Source organism: Pyrus communis, chromosome 9 (genome assembly GCF_041283825.1).
Source record: "Pyrus communis isolate YQ-2024b chromosome 9, ASM4128382v1, whole genome shotgun sequence".
In the NCBI taxonomy this organism is placed as follows: domain Eukaryota; kingdom Viridiplantae; phylum Streptophyta; class Magnoliopsida; order Rosales; family Rosaceae; genus Pyrus; species Pyrus communis.
Window position 1 is genome coordinate 4,359,600 of NC_142573.1, and position 16,711 is coordinate 4,376,310.

The 16,711-nt window shown below is 33.4% G+C and overlaps 2 protein-coding genes across 2 annotated transcripts; one reads left to right on the forward strand and one right to left on the reverse strand.

Moving 5' to 3' along the window:
- Positions 1-1,042: 1,042 nt before the first annotated feature.
- Positions 1,043-2,632, forward strand: LOC137738645 (protein trichome birefringence-like 19). Its single transcript, XM_068478120.2, has 2 exons — positions 1,043-1,571; positions 1,707-2,632. The coding sequence occupies exons 1-2, from the start codon at positions 1,098-1,100 to the stop codon at positions 2,487-2,489; spliced, it is 1,257 nt and encodes a 418-aa protein (XP_068334221.2). The 5' UTR covers positions 1,043-1,097; the 3' UTR covers positions 2,490-2,632.
- Positions 2,633-5,511: 2,879 nt separating this feature from the next.
- On the reverse strand, positions 5,512-8,276 carry LOC137740088 (uncharacterized). Its single transcript, XM_068479888.2, has 6 exons — positions 7,621-8,276; positions 7,181-7,303; positions 6,822-7,010; positions 6,625-6,706; positions 6,093-6,157; positions 5,512-5,975 (listed from the first exon to the last, which is right to left on the reverse strand). The coding sequence occupies exons 1-6, from the start codon at positions 7,897-7,899 to the stop codon at positions 5,679-5,681; spliced, it is 1,035 nt and encodes a 344-aa protein (XP_068335989.2). The 5' UTR covers positions 7,900-8,276; the 3' UTR covers positions 5,512-5,678.
- Positions 8,277-16,711: the final 8,435 nt, after the last annotated feature.

Below are 16,711 nucleotides of genomic sequence, written 5' to 3' on the forward strand. Positions count from 1 at the left end.
ATGAAATGAGTCAAAGTATACATGCACTCAATTATTGTTGGCAAGATTTTATCCCAAGAATGAATGAATCAAATTCATTTTGGCTAATTCTGAAGCAGATGCGAGTTTGTTTTATAAATGAAACAAAAGTGATTTTCCATTACTAATGATAATATTAGCAATTACAAGGGTCGGCATATGGATACAATTTTCAGTGATCAAATATTTGATTGGAAGGTAATTCACACAAACAAGCAATGACGATAATTCTCTAATTGGCTACCATAAGCACACTCACACACACTCACACTAGCAAAAGCACCCCAGTACAGGCAGACACAACATAATTATAGAGCACACATAATGTCACCGCAATACAAGCAAGACCACATCAAACCATCGTTAACAAGTGAGGCTAAATCAAAACCATATCTCACGAGCTGTTGTTTCCATCACTCGCTAGTCGAGATGTTATCCGCTAGATGCAGTACAAAAAAAACCTACAGTGACCTACACTAATCCGAGAAACGAAATCCTCTTATTGCTCGTCTCCAGCAATTGGCTCATCTCAACACGCAACTTTACCACTTCTAGTGAGATCCGCCACAACTATGAGCCAAGCAAGGTAAGCCACCATAGATCTGGTCAAGGAAGCTGATGCGATTTAAGCTGGTTAATTAGGATAGTGTACATGCGATTTAAGCTGGTTAATTAGGATAGTGTACTATCTCTCTGCACCTGAGTTCGAATCTCTTACAATATATTAGTGTAATTAAAAATAATATCGCCACAAAAATAATTCTGAAAAGGTCAATAATGATCAAGTAATGAAAAACTTAGTGCACATGCACCTGTTTAGAAGGTAATTATCCCCAAATAATGTGAATGCAATTATATGTAAGATGGCTTTGCTATTTTTTGTCCAAGGTTGTATTTAATTATGAAAAATGATGCCCCACCAAAAGAAAAGTTGCATCATAATTTGGTTGGTAACACGTACCATAACAAATTATTTGCTAATTTTCCTCAGTTATCACATTATTATTGGACACATTACCCATATATAAATATATTTCAAGAATCCAATAATCTATAATCTTGCCTCACAATTCTCCACCATGAAGTTTCAAGCTATTGATCTGCCTAATGCAAAATACACACAACCAAACAACACCTACAAAAATGGTATTCTTCTAGCCCTCACCTTTCTTCTGCTCACCACAATGCCTCTCTGCATAAACAACAGCACTTCTCCATTGCTATCTCCTAACAGCAACATTACCAGTGGATTAAAAACCATCGAAAACGAAGACCAATGCCAAATATTTACTGGGAATTGGATACCATATCCAGATGGACCTGCTTACTACACAAATGAAACTTGCAATTTGATCATTGATCAGCAGAACTGCATGAAATTCGGGAGGCCCGACACGGAGTTCATGAAATGGAGGTGGAAGCCCGAAAATTGCGAGTTGCCATTGTTCGATGCAGCTCAGTTCTTGGAGCTTGTTAGAGGGAAGTCATTGGCATTTCTTGGTGATTCTGTGGGAATGAATCAAATGCGGTCATTGCTCTGCCTTTTGTCCAGTGTAAGCCTTCAATTACTCTTAGATAGTCCGGCTATGGAAATGATGTCCGTAAGTTTCTTTTTACAAATCAGTACAAAGATTTTGAGTAATTTCAAAAAAGTCAGGCTATGGAACTGACGTTGTTCTTTCTTTCAGGTGACTTATCCTGAAGACGTTTCTCACAAGTATTCAACAAACACGAATTATTTCAAGCGTTATGTGTACCACGACTACAACTTCACTATGGCAAATCTCTGGGCACCCTACTTGGTTAAATCTCGAGACGTGGACCCGAATGGCCACAACATCAACAGCATCAGGACCCTATACTTAGACGAGCCCGACGAGGCTTGGGAAACTGAGGTTGAAAATTTTGATTATGTCATCGTCTCAGCAGGCCAATGGTTCTTCCTGCCGCTGATATACTACGAAAATGGTAGCGTTATAGGGTGTCACAAATGCGGACGAGACAACATGAAATCTTTTCTCACGCACTACGGCTACAAAAAGGCATTCCAAACGGTGTTCAGGACCCTTCAGAACCTCAAAAACTACAAGGGGGTGACATTTTTGAGGACGTTTTCGCCGGCACACTTCGAAAACGGGGCGTGGAACGAGGGAGGAAATTGTGCGAGGACAAGGCCTTTTAGCAAAGAAGAAATGAAGCTCGCTGGGCGTATTTTGGAGATGTATTTGGCACAAGTAGAGGAGCTACAAGCAGCAGAAAAGAAAGGTATGAAAAGAGGCCTTGAATTTAGGTTAATGGATACAACTGAAGCTATGTTGCTGAGGCCTGATGGACATCCTAACTTCTATGGACACTCACCTCACCGGAACATGACTGTTGCTGACTGTGTTCACTGGTGTTTGCCTGGACCCATTGATACGTGGAATGAGATTTTGCTGTATATGTTGAAATCCGGGCACAGAACATCCTGACGGGGGGAAGAAGTTCCGTGCACTCTGAATGTTACTCTAGAAATATTAAATATCATAACAACCCATAGTTATTTTGAGATATCGTCGTTGCAACATAAAAAAGTAAATTATAATAAAATGCTTGATGAAACATTATACGTCCACATTGTTTATATTTTATACACATTTATATTTTGTTTATTTCAATGTGATTATATATAATTAGAGTGCATTTTTGTTCACCGCCATTTAATGTGGTGTATGCTCACCATTCTATTTATCACCGTTACATGAGTTTGAATTTTGAGATTTGTGCATATCCACTACACGAATCTCCAAATTCATACTCATCTAACTGTGATAAATAGGGTGGTAAGTATATACCACACTAAATGGTGGTGAGCAAAAATGCTTCCTATATAATTAATGGGGCAGATTCATGACATCACTTTTTTTTACATAGTTGTTGACATGTTGTTTTGGGACCCACTCCTTATTGTATTTTAACAATCCAAATCGTCTATCTTAACAAACATTATTTCTAAATCATCCTCGCAAAAAATTAAACAAATCCAGACCATTAATACATTCATTTTTAGTGAAGAAAATAAACTAATATGGTCCCACAAATAAATCCTAAGCCATTAATCCAACGTTCATATATTTTCAGATTTGGGTGATTTTTGTTAGAGATGATCTTTCAAAGAAAATCTTAAAGATGGACGATTCGAATTGTTAAAATATATTACGAAGTTGATCCCACAAAGAAAAATGGGTCAAAGATTATGTAAAAAAAGATTGTGTTACGGATCCATCCTCATAACTAATAATGATAAAAAAAGTGCTCGATGCATGTGGTAGATACATAGATTTGAGTTATTATGATTATGCTATAGCACTATCTTGGTGAAAAAGACAACGTACTTGCAAAAATTTGCTGGTGTTTGCTGGCTACTGGTATATTTTTGTATAAAGTTTAGGTCAGTAGTTTACTTCCTAATATTTCGAAAGCGTATGGACAATCGGACGACAGCGAAATTTCGTTGTTCATTACAGTATTAATTTCGGTGTATATGAAATATGATTCTCAAACGCACCACTTGTTCTCTCACACAAACTTTAATTTTTTAGCGTGATGATGATGTTATTAATTTAAGTTTTATAATATTAAAGGATATGTACTAGCGCTGATATAATGTGATCATGAGATAAAGCATATCTGTAAGGTTGAATGATTGTGGTTTTTCTATGGCATTCTACATTTTCAGGTTTAAAAAAACTTACAGAAGCATTTCAGCTTTCTCTGACCACCATTATGTGATTCACTAACGCAAAAAATCGAACAAAAAACGTATCGTGTAAGATACAGATCTAGAATTCGTTCTACCACTTTACCACCCCGTAGTGATTGGAATATTGGGATTCAGGTTGGATGAACTGACCAACGCAAAGTCTTATTTCAGTTTTGAGTAAAAACTTAAGATGACAAATTTAGCAAGTTGAGCAAATGTAAAATAATTTCTTGACTCACATGTTGAGTAATCTATTCAGGCAAACACAGCCTTTTGAAATAGTAAAAGAATGATCACTCTCAATATATAATTAGGGCATTACTATTACCATGTGTTGATATTTAAAGGGAGAAATTTTAACATCTGTCCTTTCAAATCAGTTGGCTTATGAGGCACATTTACACATACTCTTGAAGTTCCATGAAAAATCCCTATATCGTATTCACGTACTTTAGAATTGACTTCACTCTTAATTTAGGCATAAGGAGAGGCGGATATAAGATTCTTCCATATAAGGGCATGCATTAGGCCCTTGGAGATACACCTGAACCTCCATCTCTAGATGTAAAACCTATTGGAATCGTCTCCCAGGACCAACATGACCATAAATTTGTCACTAGAGACCTACATTTGCCCAAGTACCTGAATCAGATTATCCTCACAGGCTTCATTGGAACAACTGCAGGATGATCCCATGCTTCTTTCAGCAGCAATAGGCAGGCTTCCCTCAGATTCAAAAGATGAAAATAATGACTCAAACAATGACAGAGAAATTGCCGAGAGTTCAACTGACGATGTTCAATCAGCTGCATAAGATGTTGCAGACATGAAGAAATGGTGCTATGCTTGGAAAGTTTGAACATGGAGGAACTTTGACGATGATATTCAAAAGCTTTTGAAGCTTTTCCACGGCGATGCAACTTGGAGAAAGCTATTTGCGAGCATGCCTGATAACGGGAAGAAACCTTTCCTCCTTGGGCTTGGTTCATGTAATGATTCAGCAGGTACATGTGTTTATGTTTAGCAGCGCGCAAATTTAGTTCTAGTCCAAGTTTTTTTGTTAATCGAAGCTTATCTATTTCTTTCTTAGTACGTTTGTTGATAGTGTACTCGTTGCCGCAACCAGGGCAGGTGGCAGAAACAACTCGTTTGGTGGTCTCAGAGGCTGGGAGGTGTTCAATAGGCCGAAAAACGTTGCAGTCAATTGCCCTTCTCGTTCTCATAAACAAAAATAGACTACCATACACGCCCCTTGCCGGCTAGCTACCCTCGCCTACCTCATCTATAGGCATTTCTATCCGCCCGCGCGTCTCGTGACTGTAATGGTTGGGGATTGGCTCTGCTCGCCGGTTGTGCTGCGTGAGCCTCCATGGTGGATTCGGCTGCCTTCTTTCTCTTTCGCTCTCTATTCGCTCGCTCTCTGCTTCCTCAGCTATGAAAGAAGACACGCCTATCAATCCACAACGTCACAATGAATTTGTTGCATTACCGGGTTAATAAAATTTGCTGAATACTGGATTCAAAATTAGCAGATTAATATGCCTCCATTAGATTTCTACTGCTCTACATGTTTTGCCGGTGATTTTGGTGTCCGTTAGAAAAATGAATGGAGTTAACGAAAAGGATGAAAATGTCATCCGAGAGTGAGTTTGAGAACCACAGAAAACAAAACAAAAAAAGTTGTGGGACGAAAATGAAGGACGGTGGAAATACTCCCATCACTCCAAGAGAATTGAGTCTTACAAAATAACTAGTAAAACAAAGTAACTTTCTTTATTTATATACGTTCAATATTTGAAACAAGGAATATTTCATACAACAAAGTTCTTCACACCCCCTCTTTTACAATACAAGACAAATTGGGTTTAACATACAAAGAGAATTTGGAAATATTGATAGCGTCTTCATGGAACATTCTTCAAAACGAGATCTTGATGAAGACCAAGATGTTCAAAGCTAAAATGTAAAGCACAAAACCCGACCTGAGCAGCATGAGCCTTTGCTGATTCTCTGCTCGGCCATCGGCATTTCTATGATTAGCATCAAGGATATAACCAGACGAAGCAGGTCCTTTTCCTGATGCACTCCGTCCAAACCTATTTCTAGTATTATTCATTTCTATGTTGCTACTTTCAAGATTTCTCCATAACGCATTCAATCTTTCCAGCTCCATCTCTTTCAAATGAATTTCATTGACCAGGCCTTCTGCTTGTGCCTATAAACACTCAAGATAACAATGAACAAATTTTTTACCATATATGAACAGAGAATAATACAAATGACATCTGAGAAATAATAAAATTCAAATATTACTAAAAAGTTACGGAGATACCTGCTTTGCTTCTAGCTGCTCAATTAGGCTGTGCAGTTGTTTGTCCAAAATCTTCTCTCTTTGCACTGCATAAAATAAATTGCTTACAAATTAGTCCTACAAACTAGAATGACTGATAGTTTGCTTACAAGGCGTTTCAACTAACAGTTGCAAAATTCAGCCGCGAAGCGGTTAATGAGTTTATACAAGAGCCACATGCTGCCCCATATGCACCACTGAGATTCCAAAAGGCAATACCATGCTCGCCATGCGGTACACACAACTAAGTTTGACTTTTATAAACCCAACCCAAAAACAGAAGTAAAGAACTCAACTAACCATAAATTTCTTACCCCTTCCCCATTTTCTTGTTCAAAATTTTTCAGTTTCTAATTTTGTGTAAACCTTATTCGCTTGAATGTTCCCAAGGCCAACAATATATCCAAACAAAAAATAACTAAATGGCTATTGTAAATTGAAAGTTTAAATGCATTCAAACAGCAAACAAACACTATATAAAAAACAAATCGGATGAGTAATGTACTATATCCACCTGGCGAAGGCTGACTCAATGCAATATCTTGAATTTCTGTCCATTTTTGCTCTAAATCTTTCACTACTGCTTCCATTGAACTCTGGGAGATCACAACATCTTTTCAGCAATCGAGATAAAATAAATCCAAATTACAAACACATCTGCAATGAACGAAGATGAAACAACTGTAAGATCAAAAGGAAGATGAGACTGACCAGTTCTTTTTTCCTCTCCTCTAACTTTTCAAGTACAGCCTTCTTTGAAGCTTCTATGTCATTTTCAGTTTCAACAGTTGTCTTTGGGTCACCAGTGGATTCATCCGATTGACCAGATTGACTGGCATCCAATGCAGTTTGTGCATTTTCAAGTTCACATCTCAAATTCCTTTCATTCTCGTCCATCTCCTGATAACAAGAATAAATAAAAAAATTCAGAAAAAGTGTGACTTCCATTAACAAAAATACGATATTACTCAATGTCATCAGAGACAAGATTATAATACATGTGTAGGCCTATAATACATGATGAATATGAGCGTCGTGCAAAAATAAGTTGTGGGAAACTCAAGGCTCACCATTAGCTTCCTCTTAAGCAAATTCGCTTCTTGAATTTTTTCCTGTATTTTACTTTCACAATTCGATATTGCCCTTTCATATGCAGCATTCTCTTCCTGCAATGTCACCTCCCTCAACTGTGCCTGTTCACAAATACAAATCGGAACTATTAAGAAAGAAAACTAAAAGACGAAAAACAGCACCTTTTCGATTACTCAAAACTTAAACTACACGACTGCCATAGCAAAAATTAAACAATCACATAAACCCAAAATTAGAAGAATATGTGCAACAATTCAAAGTTATACACAAAAATAGCAATCCAAACAAAAAACCCAGATACAAAAACCACCGAATTCGAATCAGAACATCCAAATTCAATAAGAATCATAACAAAAATCAACAACCCAGATAAGAAAAATCAATCGAAATTCGAGAACTAAAACGAACCGAACCGGACCTGTTCGCGGGTGGTGGAATGGGCGTTCAATTGGAGAGCAAGGGCGGCGTTGGAAGCGAGGGAGTGGGCGTGAAGATCAGGGAGGCGCTGGGAGATGTCGGAAGGAGGGAGTCTGAGCCGGAGATCACGGATCGAACGGCTGAGAGAAGATGCTTTGCGATCCAAGTCCAGGACATACTTCTGCTGCTCCTGAGTGAATATCAGTGGGATGTCTTCTTCGTTGTCTTGCCCTCCACCTCCTCCCACTACGTCTGCTGCCCATGCCAGCAGTCCCGCCATCCCTCTGAATGGCGAGGCAAGGCAGTACCGGGAATTCAGAACCGACCCGAAAACGAAGCGGGTTGGGAGCAATCCGGGTACTCAAGTTTCTGGTCGTCTGCACTTGTCTCGCCCCCGGATCTCATTTTTAATTTCCTTCTTTTATTTTTTTAAGTGATTCTTTAATGTTTTTTTTTATACATTTCTAAAATATTACGGGAAATTCCTCATAATTCATCAAATCAGATAATTCGTGCAGTTGAAATTTGATTTAACAGCTGAAATTATTATAACTTTTAAAGTGGGACCATGTTTGTAACCGTTGAATCAATTTTCAACTGTACGGATTCTCTGATTTAATGGATTAGGAGGAAGGAATCCAGAGAGAATCAATTTCCAATATTACGTATAGTTGTAACCTGATATGGCAAAGAGGTGGCAAATATGTCACCATGTAAGAGGGTCTTATTCATGTCACGTCGGAGACTTGACAAATTTCATAATGGAACTAACGGAAAGTGACAAAGTGAAACGAAAATCAAGTTTTAAATATAAAGGGGTGTAATTTGCATTTCAACACTGATATTGAGTTCCAGAAGATGTTGCGAAACATAAGTGATAAGTTGTAATGAAAATAATGATTTTTTTTGTTTCAGAAGTCTACGGGTGTCCAAAGCAAGTAATTATTTTCCTTAAGAAATCACTGAGCCTTTCTATGGTAACTTTATATAGGGTATAAGAGTCATTTTCTTTCAATTAAAATTGATAGACGTCCAGAAATGAAACTTGAGTATACAAAGAACTCCTCTTAAGAAGATGAGATCCACTTTGTTAGAGCAACTTGAGGCCCATTGGGCTTGAGAAAGCCGATTGACTGGGCAAGGGCAAAATGGGCTTCTAGCTCGAACTTGCAATCGAGCCCGAGCCATCAAATTTTGTATTGTGCAGAGGCTCTAATTCACGGCGACGGGAACTAAACTTAGGTTAAATAAGCGACCACACTATTCTGGCTTAACTGATCTAACCCCAAACATAAAATGATTGGATTGAACTAACCAACTAATAAACTGTTGACGTACATATTATTCTGTTCTTTTCTTCTTCTTTTTTTATCAAACAATATATTTTGTTAGATTAGTCACCGACGGGTTCAAACCCACACCATCATGCAAGGGCTTAAAGGCTCAACATCTTTTCACCACTGTGGTAAAGGACCACTTGCACATATTATTCATATTTTGATATCATTTTTATAGAAAATTTGATGTTAACCCAATGTCATAAGCATCCATAGGAAAATATCAATGACAATTATTCGCTCATGAAGTTATTCATTTGCTATATATATAACACTTGTAAGTTTTTCAAGTTTCTTGTTTGTAAATAGAAGAGATGTTGTAATGATGGGATTAGAAGTAATGGAATTTGAAATTACTCGCTTAGCAATAATATTTTAAATTTGTTAGATAAACTGAGAAAAAAGAAGTCTGAAAATCCCACTGTAGTGTATAGCAAAGAATTCATCGAACACATTTTGGTTGATGAGTGGTTGTCGTTCTTGGGGCACTTATTGTGTTTGATTGATTCGAAAATTTAAGAGAAAATCGTAAGCTGAAGATGAGATAGAAGAAGATAACCTTGACGAAATCACGAGGTGAAGAAGATATGAGAGAGTTGAATGTGTAACTGAAAATAAATTTACTTATCATTTATTAAATGATTTTAAGCCCAAAATTAACTCATATATTCGATAATAACACATAAATTAACCTGTGATGAACTCAGATAAGCAAGAAGATTCTATAACTGTCAATGCACATGAATTCATGTCAAGTGTATAAGTTCAGGAGACAGCTGTTTAAATCTTCCTAGGATTGACCAAACAAGATTTGGAGCCATATTACTTGCAGGCATCATTAAGTGGATATTGAGAAATGACATGCCATTAGTTGGTTGAATCTAATCAACGTAACACCATTGAGAAAGCTCTAAGATATCAAAAATATGGACATCCAATAAATCACAATAGTGCAAGAACAAACGAAAGCACTATAATCGAGAAGCCGTCAAAAATACAAATACGGTTGTTCGTTATTGGCTATGATTTTAATCCGAACAAACATAGGAATATATTTGATGTATAAGGTGTTTGAAAGGAAAATCATCCTTTCAATAACGGTATACGAATATATTATATTAGTTTCCCTTGATATCTTAATTTATTCTCATCGCAGCATTTTTGAAACATTTGTAACATGTATTAGTTATTAGGATAAACTCCAACATATATATGTGCTCCAAAACCAACCTCAACTACTAGTCTAAATGTACGTTTCATGTTGTTACTAATTTCTCATACAAATGTCGCCAAAACATCACGCTTATGATATGATGTTCAAATAACATGACCTTAATAATTTCACATGATGGAGCAAGTCGCGCACCACCACCAAAATTTGCTTTCCTTCAAATGTAAAACAAAAAAAAAACATAAGACATATTATTTAAAGGAAAGCAAATTTTGGTGATAGTGCGCGATCCTCAACATCTTCCACTCACTTCCAGAGGCAGATCCATAATTTTTTTCATGAGTGAGCTATGTACACAAAAAAAAGGCAAAAGCAATGTGTTTTCACAGTGTTGAGAGTGAACATATCGAAAAAAAGAGAAATATTGTATGTGTTATAAATAACTAGACTATTCTTTATATTGTCAATTTGTATTATAATGGAACTTCAACTTTTTTCAGCTGCATTGATAGGGTTAACGTATGGAGATGACGATCTTATTGCCACCGGATCAATGCATGCGGCATTGGAAATTCATGCAGCGAAAGTTTGGTGGCACGTAAAAGAGAGAGATAAAATGAACGAGGGAGATTTCACTAGGATTAATAGGGTGGTAGGAGTGTCGGCTTGCAATTCAGGTCTTGCCTATATTACCGACCACCGGAGCATTATTTTCCGATGTGGGATTTTGGATCTATTACGATCGCTAGCTAACTCACAATTTAACTAAAACAAAGTCGCTAATTTCATACCGATACCCCTCTTTTCAATTTTTTTATTTTTTTTATTTCTCTTACCATAACTACAAACTATCACATTCATGTTCTTGAAAATATATTTTCCCATTCTAAATCTATTATAATTAATATTTAAAAAATGAAATTAATGATTTAAAACTTAAATTTAAAGATATTCTCATATTTTCAACTTTAAAAATCAATAAACAATAGTTTTAGGAAAAAAATTTCAATGGAAAAAGAAAAAGAAAAAAAGGAGGGGTAAAAATGTTACGATCGGTACTTTTCTTCCTATTGTCCTTGAAGGGAGTTGCTAGTAAGCTAGCGATCATATGGCCTTACGATCGCTAGCTAACTAGCAATTTAACTGAAATAAAGTCGCTAATTTCATACCGATCCCACTCTTTTCAATTTTTTTATTTTTTTTATTTTTCTTACCATAACTACAAACTATCACATTCATGTTCTTCAAAATATATTTTCCCATTCTAAATCTATTATAATTAATATTTAAACAATTGAAATTAAAGATTTAAAACTTAAATTTAAAGATATTCTCATATTTTCAACTTTAAAAATCAATAAAAAATAGTTTTAGGAAAAAAAATTCAATGGAAAAAGAAAAAGAAAAAAAGGAAGGGTAAAAATGTTACGATCGGTACTTTTCTTCCTATTGTCCTTGAAGGAAGTTGCTAGAAAGCTAGCGATCATATGGCCTTACGATCGCTAGATAACTAGCAATTTAACCGAAATGAAGTCGCTAATTTCATACCGATCCCACTCTTTTCAATTTTTTATTTTTTTTATTTTTCTTACCATAACTACAAACTATCACATTCATGTTCTTCAAAATATATTTTCCCATTCTAAATCTATTATAATTAATATTTAAACAATTGAAATTAAAGATTTAAAACTTAAATTTAAAGATATTCTCATATTTTCAACTTTAAAAATCAATAAAAAATAGTTTTAGGAAAAAAAATTCAATGGAAAAAGAAAAAGAAAAAAAGGAAGGGTAAAAATGTTACGATCGGTACTTTTCTTCCTATTGTCCTTGAAGGAAGTTGCTAGTAAGCTAGCGATCATATGGCCTTACGATCGCTAGCTAACTAGCAATTTAACCGAAATGAAGTCGCTAATTTCATACCGATCCCACTCTTTTCAATTTTTTTATTTTTTTAATTTCTCTTACCATAACTACAAACTATCACATTCATGTTCTTCGAAATATATTTTCCCATTCTAAATCTATTATAATTAATATTTAAACAATTGAAATTAAAGATTTAAAACTTAAATTTAAAGATATTCTCATATTTTCAACTTTAAAAATCAATAAAAAATAGTTTTAGGAAAAAAAATTCAATGGAAAAAGAAAAAGAAAAAAAAGGAGGGGTAAAAATGTTACGATCGGATCTTTTCTTCCTATTGCTTTTGAAGGGAGTTGCTAGTAAGCTAGCGATCGTATGGCCTCACGATCGCTAGCTAACTAGCAATTTAACTGAAATAAAGTCGCTAATGTCATACCGATCCCCCTCTTTTCAATTTTTTTATTTTTTTTATTTCTCTTACCATAACTACAAACTATCACATTCATGTTCTTCAAAATATATTTTCCCATTCTAAATCTATTATAATTAATATTTAAACAATTGAAATTAATGATTTAAAACCTAAATTTAAAGATATTCTCATATTTTCAACTTTAAAAATCAATAAAAAATAGTTTCAGGAAAAGAAATTCAATGGAAAAAGAAAAAGAAAAAAAGGAAGGGTAAAAATGTTACGATCGGTACTTTTCTTCCTATTGTCCTTGAAGGAAGTTGCTAGTAAGCTGGCGATCATATGGCCTTACGATCGCTAGCTAACTAGCAATTTAACTGAAATGAAGTCGCTAATTTCATACCGATCCCACTCTTTTCAATTTTTTTATTTTTTTTATTTTTCTTACCATAACTACAAACTATCACATTCATGTTCTTCAAAATATATTTTCCCATTCTAAATCTATTATAATTAATATTTAAACAATTGAAATTAAAGATTTAAAACTTAAATTTAAAGATATTCTCATATTTTCAACTTTAAAAATCAATAAAAATAGTTTTAGGAAAAAAAATTCAATGGAAAAAGAAAAAGAAAAAAAGGAACGGGTAAAAATGTTACGATCGGATCTTTTCTTCCTATTGCTTTTGAAGGGAGTTGCTAGTAAGCTAGCGATCGTATGGCCTCACGATCGCTAGCTAACTAGCAATTTAACTGAAATAAAGTCGCTAATGTCATACCGATCCCCCTCTTTTCAATTTTTTTATTTTTTTTATTTCTCTTACCATAACTACAAACTATCACATTCATGTTCTTCAAAATATATTTTCCCATTCTAAATCTATTATAATTAATATTTAAACAATTGAAATTAAAGATTTAAAACTTAAATTTAAAGATATTCTCATATTTTCAACTTTAAAAATCAATAAAAATAGTTTTAGGAAAAAAAATTCAATGGAAAAAGAAAAAGAAAAAAAGGAAGGGTAAAAATGTTACGATCGGTACTTTTCTTCCTATTGTCCTTGAAGGGAGTTGCTAGTAAACTAGCGATCATATGGACTTGCGATCGCTAGCTAACTAGCAATTTAACTGAAACTAAGTCGCTAGTTACATACCAATCCCACTCTTTTCAATTTTTTTATTTTTTTAATTTCTCTTACCATAACTACAAACTATCATATTCATGTTCTTCAAAATATATTTTCCCATGCTAAATCAATTATAATTAATATTTAAACAATTGAAATTAGAGATTTAAAACCTAAATTTAAAGATATTCTCATATTTTCAACTTTAAAAATCAATAAAAAATAGTTTTAGGAAAAAAAATTCAATGGAAAAAGAAAAAGAAAAAAAGGAAGGGTAAAAATGTTACGATCGGTACTTTTCTTCCTATTGTCCTTGAAGGAAGTTGCTAGTAAGCTAGCGATCATATGGCCTTACGATCGCTAGCTAACTAGCAATTTAACCGAAATGAAGTCGCTAATTTCATACCGATCCCACTCTTTTCAATTTTTTTATTTTTTTAATTTCTCTTATCATAACTACAAACTATCATATTCATGTTCTTCAAAATATATTTTTCCATGCTAAATCAATTATAATTAATATTTAAACAATTGAAATTAAAGATTTAAAACCTAAATTTAAAGATATTCTCATATTTTCAACTTTAAAAATCAATAAAAAATAGTTTTAGGAAAAAAATTTCAATGGAAAAAGAAAAAGAAAAAAAGGAGGGGTAAAAATGTTACGATCGGTACTTTTCTTCCTATTGTCCTTGAAGGGAGTTGCTAGTAAGCTAGCGACCATGTGGCCTTACGATCGCTAGCTAACTAGCAATTTAACTGAAATGAAGTCGCTAATTTCATACCGATCCCACTCTTTTCAATTTTTTTATTTTTTTTATTTTTCTTACCATAACTACAAACTATCACATTCATGTTCTTCAAAATATATTTTCCCATTCTAAATCTATTATAATTAATATTTAAACAATTGAAATTAAAGATTTAAAACTTAAATTTAAAGATATTCTCATATTTTCAACTTTAAAAATCAATAAAAATAGTTTTAGGAAAAAAAATTCAATGGAAAAAGAAAAAGAAAAAAAGGAAGGGTAAAAATGTTACGATCGGTACTTTTCTTCCTATTGTCCTTGAAGGGAGTTGCTAGTAAACTAGCGATCATATGGACTTGCGATCGCTAGCTAACTAGCAATTTAACTGAAACTAAGTCGCTAGTTACATACCAATCCCACTCTTTTCAATTTTTTTATTTTTTTAATTTCTCTTACCATAACTACAAACTATCATATTCATGTTCTTCAAAATATATTTTCCCATGCTAAATCAATTATAATTAATATTTAAACAATTGAAATTAGAGATTTAAAACCTAAATTTAAAGATATTCTCATATTTTCAACTTTAAAAATCAATAAAAAATAGTTTTAGGAAAAAAAATTCAATGGAAAAAGAAAAAGAAAAAAAGGAAGGGTAAAAATGTTACGATCGGTACTTTTCTTCCTATTGTCCTTGAAGGAAGTTGCTAGTAAGCTAGCGATCATATGGCCTTACGATCGCTAGCTAACTAGCAATTTAACCGAAATGAAGTCGCTAATTTCATACCGATCCCACTCTTTTCAATTTTTTTATTTTTTTAATTTCTCTTATCATAACTACAAACTATCATATTCATGTTCTTCAAAATATATTTTTCCATGCTAAATCAATTATAATTAATATTTAAACAATTGAAATTAAAGATTTAAAACCTAAATTTAAAGATATTCTCATATTTTCAACTTTAAAAATCAATAAAAAATAGTTTTAGGAAAAAAATTTCAATGGAAAAAGAAAAAGAAAAAAAGGAGGGGTAAAAATGTTACGATCGGTACTTTTCTTCCTATTGTCCTTGAAGGGAGTTGCTAGTAAGCTAGCGACCATGTGGCCTTACGATCGCTAGCTAACTAGCAATTTAACTGAAATGAAGTCGCTAATTTCATACCGATCCCACTCTTTTCAATTTTTTTATTTTTTTTATTTTTCTTACCATAACTACAAACTATCACATTCATGTTCTTCAAAATATATTTTCCCATTCTAAATCTATTATAATTAATATTTAAACAATTGAAATTAAAGATTTAAAACTTAAATTTAAAGATATTCTCATATTTTCAACTTTAAAAATCAATAAAAATAGTTTTAGGAAAAAAAATTCAATGGAAAAAGAAAAAGAAAAAAAGGAAGGGTAAAAATGTTACGATCGGTACTTTTCTTCCTATTGTCCTTGAAGGGAGTTGCTAGTAAGCTAGCGATCATATGGACTTGCGATCGCTAGCTAACTAGCAATTTAACCGAAATGAAGTCGCTAATTTCATACCGATCCCATTCTTTTCAATTTTTTTATTTTTTTAATTTCTCTTACCATAACTACAAACTATCATATTCATGTTCTTCAAAATATATTTTTCCATGCTAAATCAATTATAATTAATATTTAAACAATTGAAATTAAAGATTTAAAACCTAAATTTAAAGATATTCTCATATTTTCAACTTTAAAAATCAATAAAAAATAGTTTTAGGAAAAAAAATTCAATGCAAAAGAAAAAGAAAAAAAGGAAGGGTAAAAATGTTACGATCGGTACTTTTCTTCCTATTGTCCTTGAAGGGAGTTGCTAGTAAGCTAGCGATGATATGGACTTGCGATCGCTAGCTAAGTAGCAATTTAACTGAAACTAAGTCGCTAGTTACATACCGATCCCACTCTTTTCAATTTTTTTATTTTTTTAATTTCTCTTACCATAACTACAAACTATCATATTCATGTTCTTCAAAATATATTTTCCCATGCTAAATCAATTATAATTAATATTTAAACAATTGAAATTAGAGATTTAAAACCTAAATTTAAAGATATTCTCATATTTTCAACTTTGAAAATCAATAAAAAATAGTTTTAGGAAAAAAAATTCAATGGAAAAAGAAAAAGAAAAAAAGGAAGGGTAAAAATGTTACGATCGGTACTTTTCTTCCTATTGTCCTTGAAGGAAGTTGCTAGTAAGCTAGCGATCATATGGCCTTACGATCGCTAGCTAACTAGCAATTTAACCGAAATGAAGTCGTTAATTTCATACCGATCCCACTCTTTTCAATTTTTTTATTTTTTTAATTTCTCTTATCATAACTACAAACTATCATATTCATGTTCTTCAAAATATATTTTCCCATGCTAAATCAATTATAATTA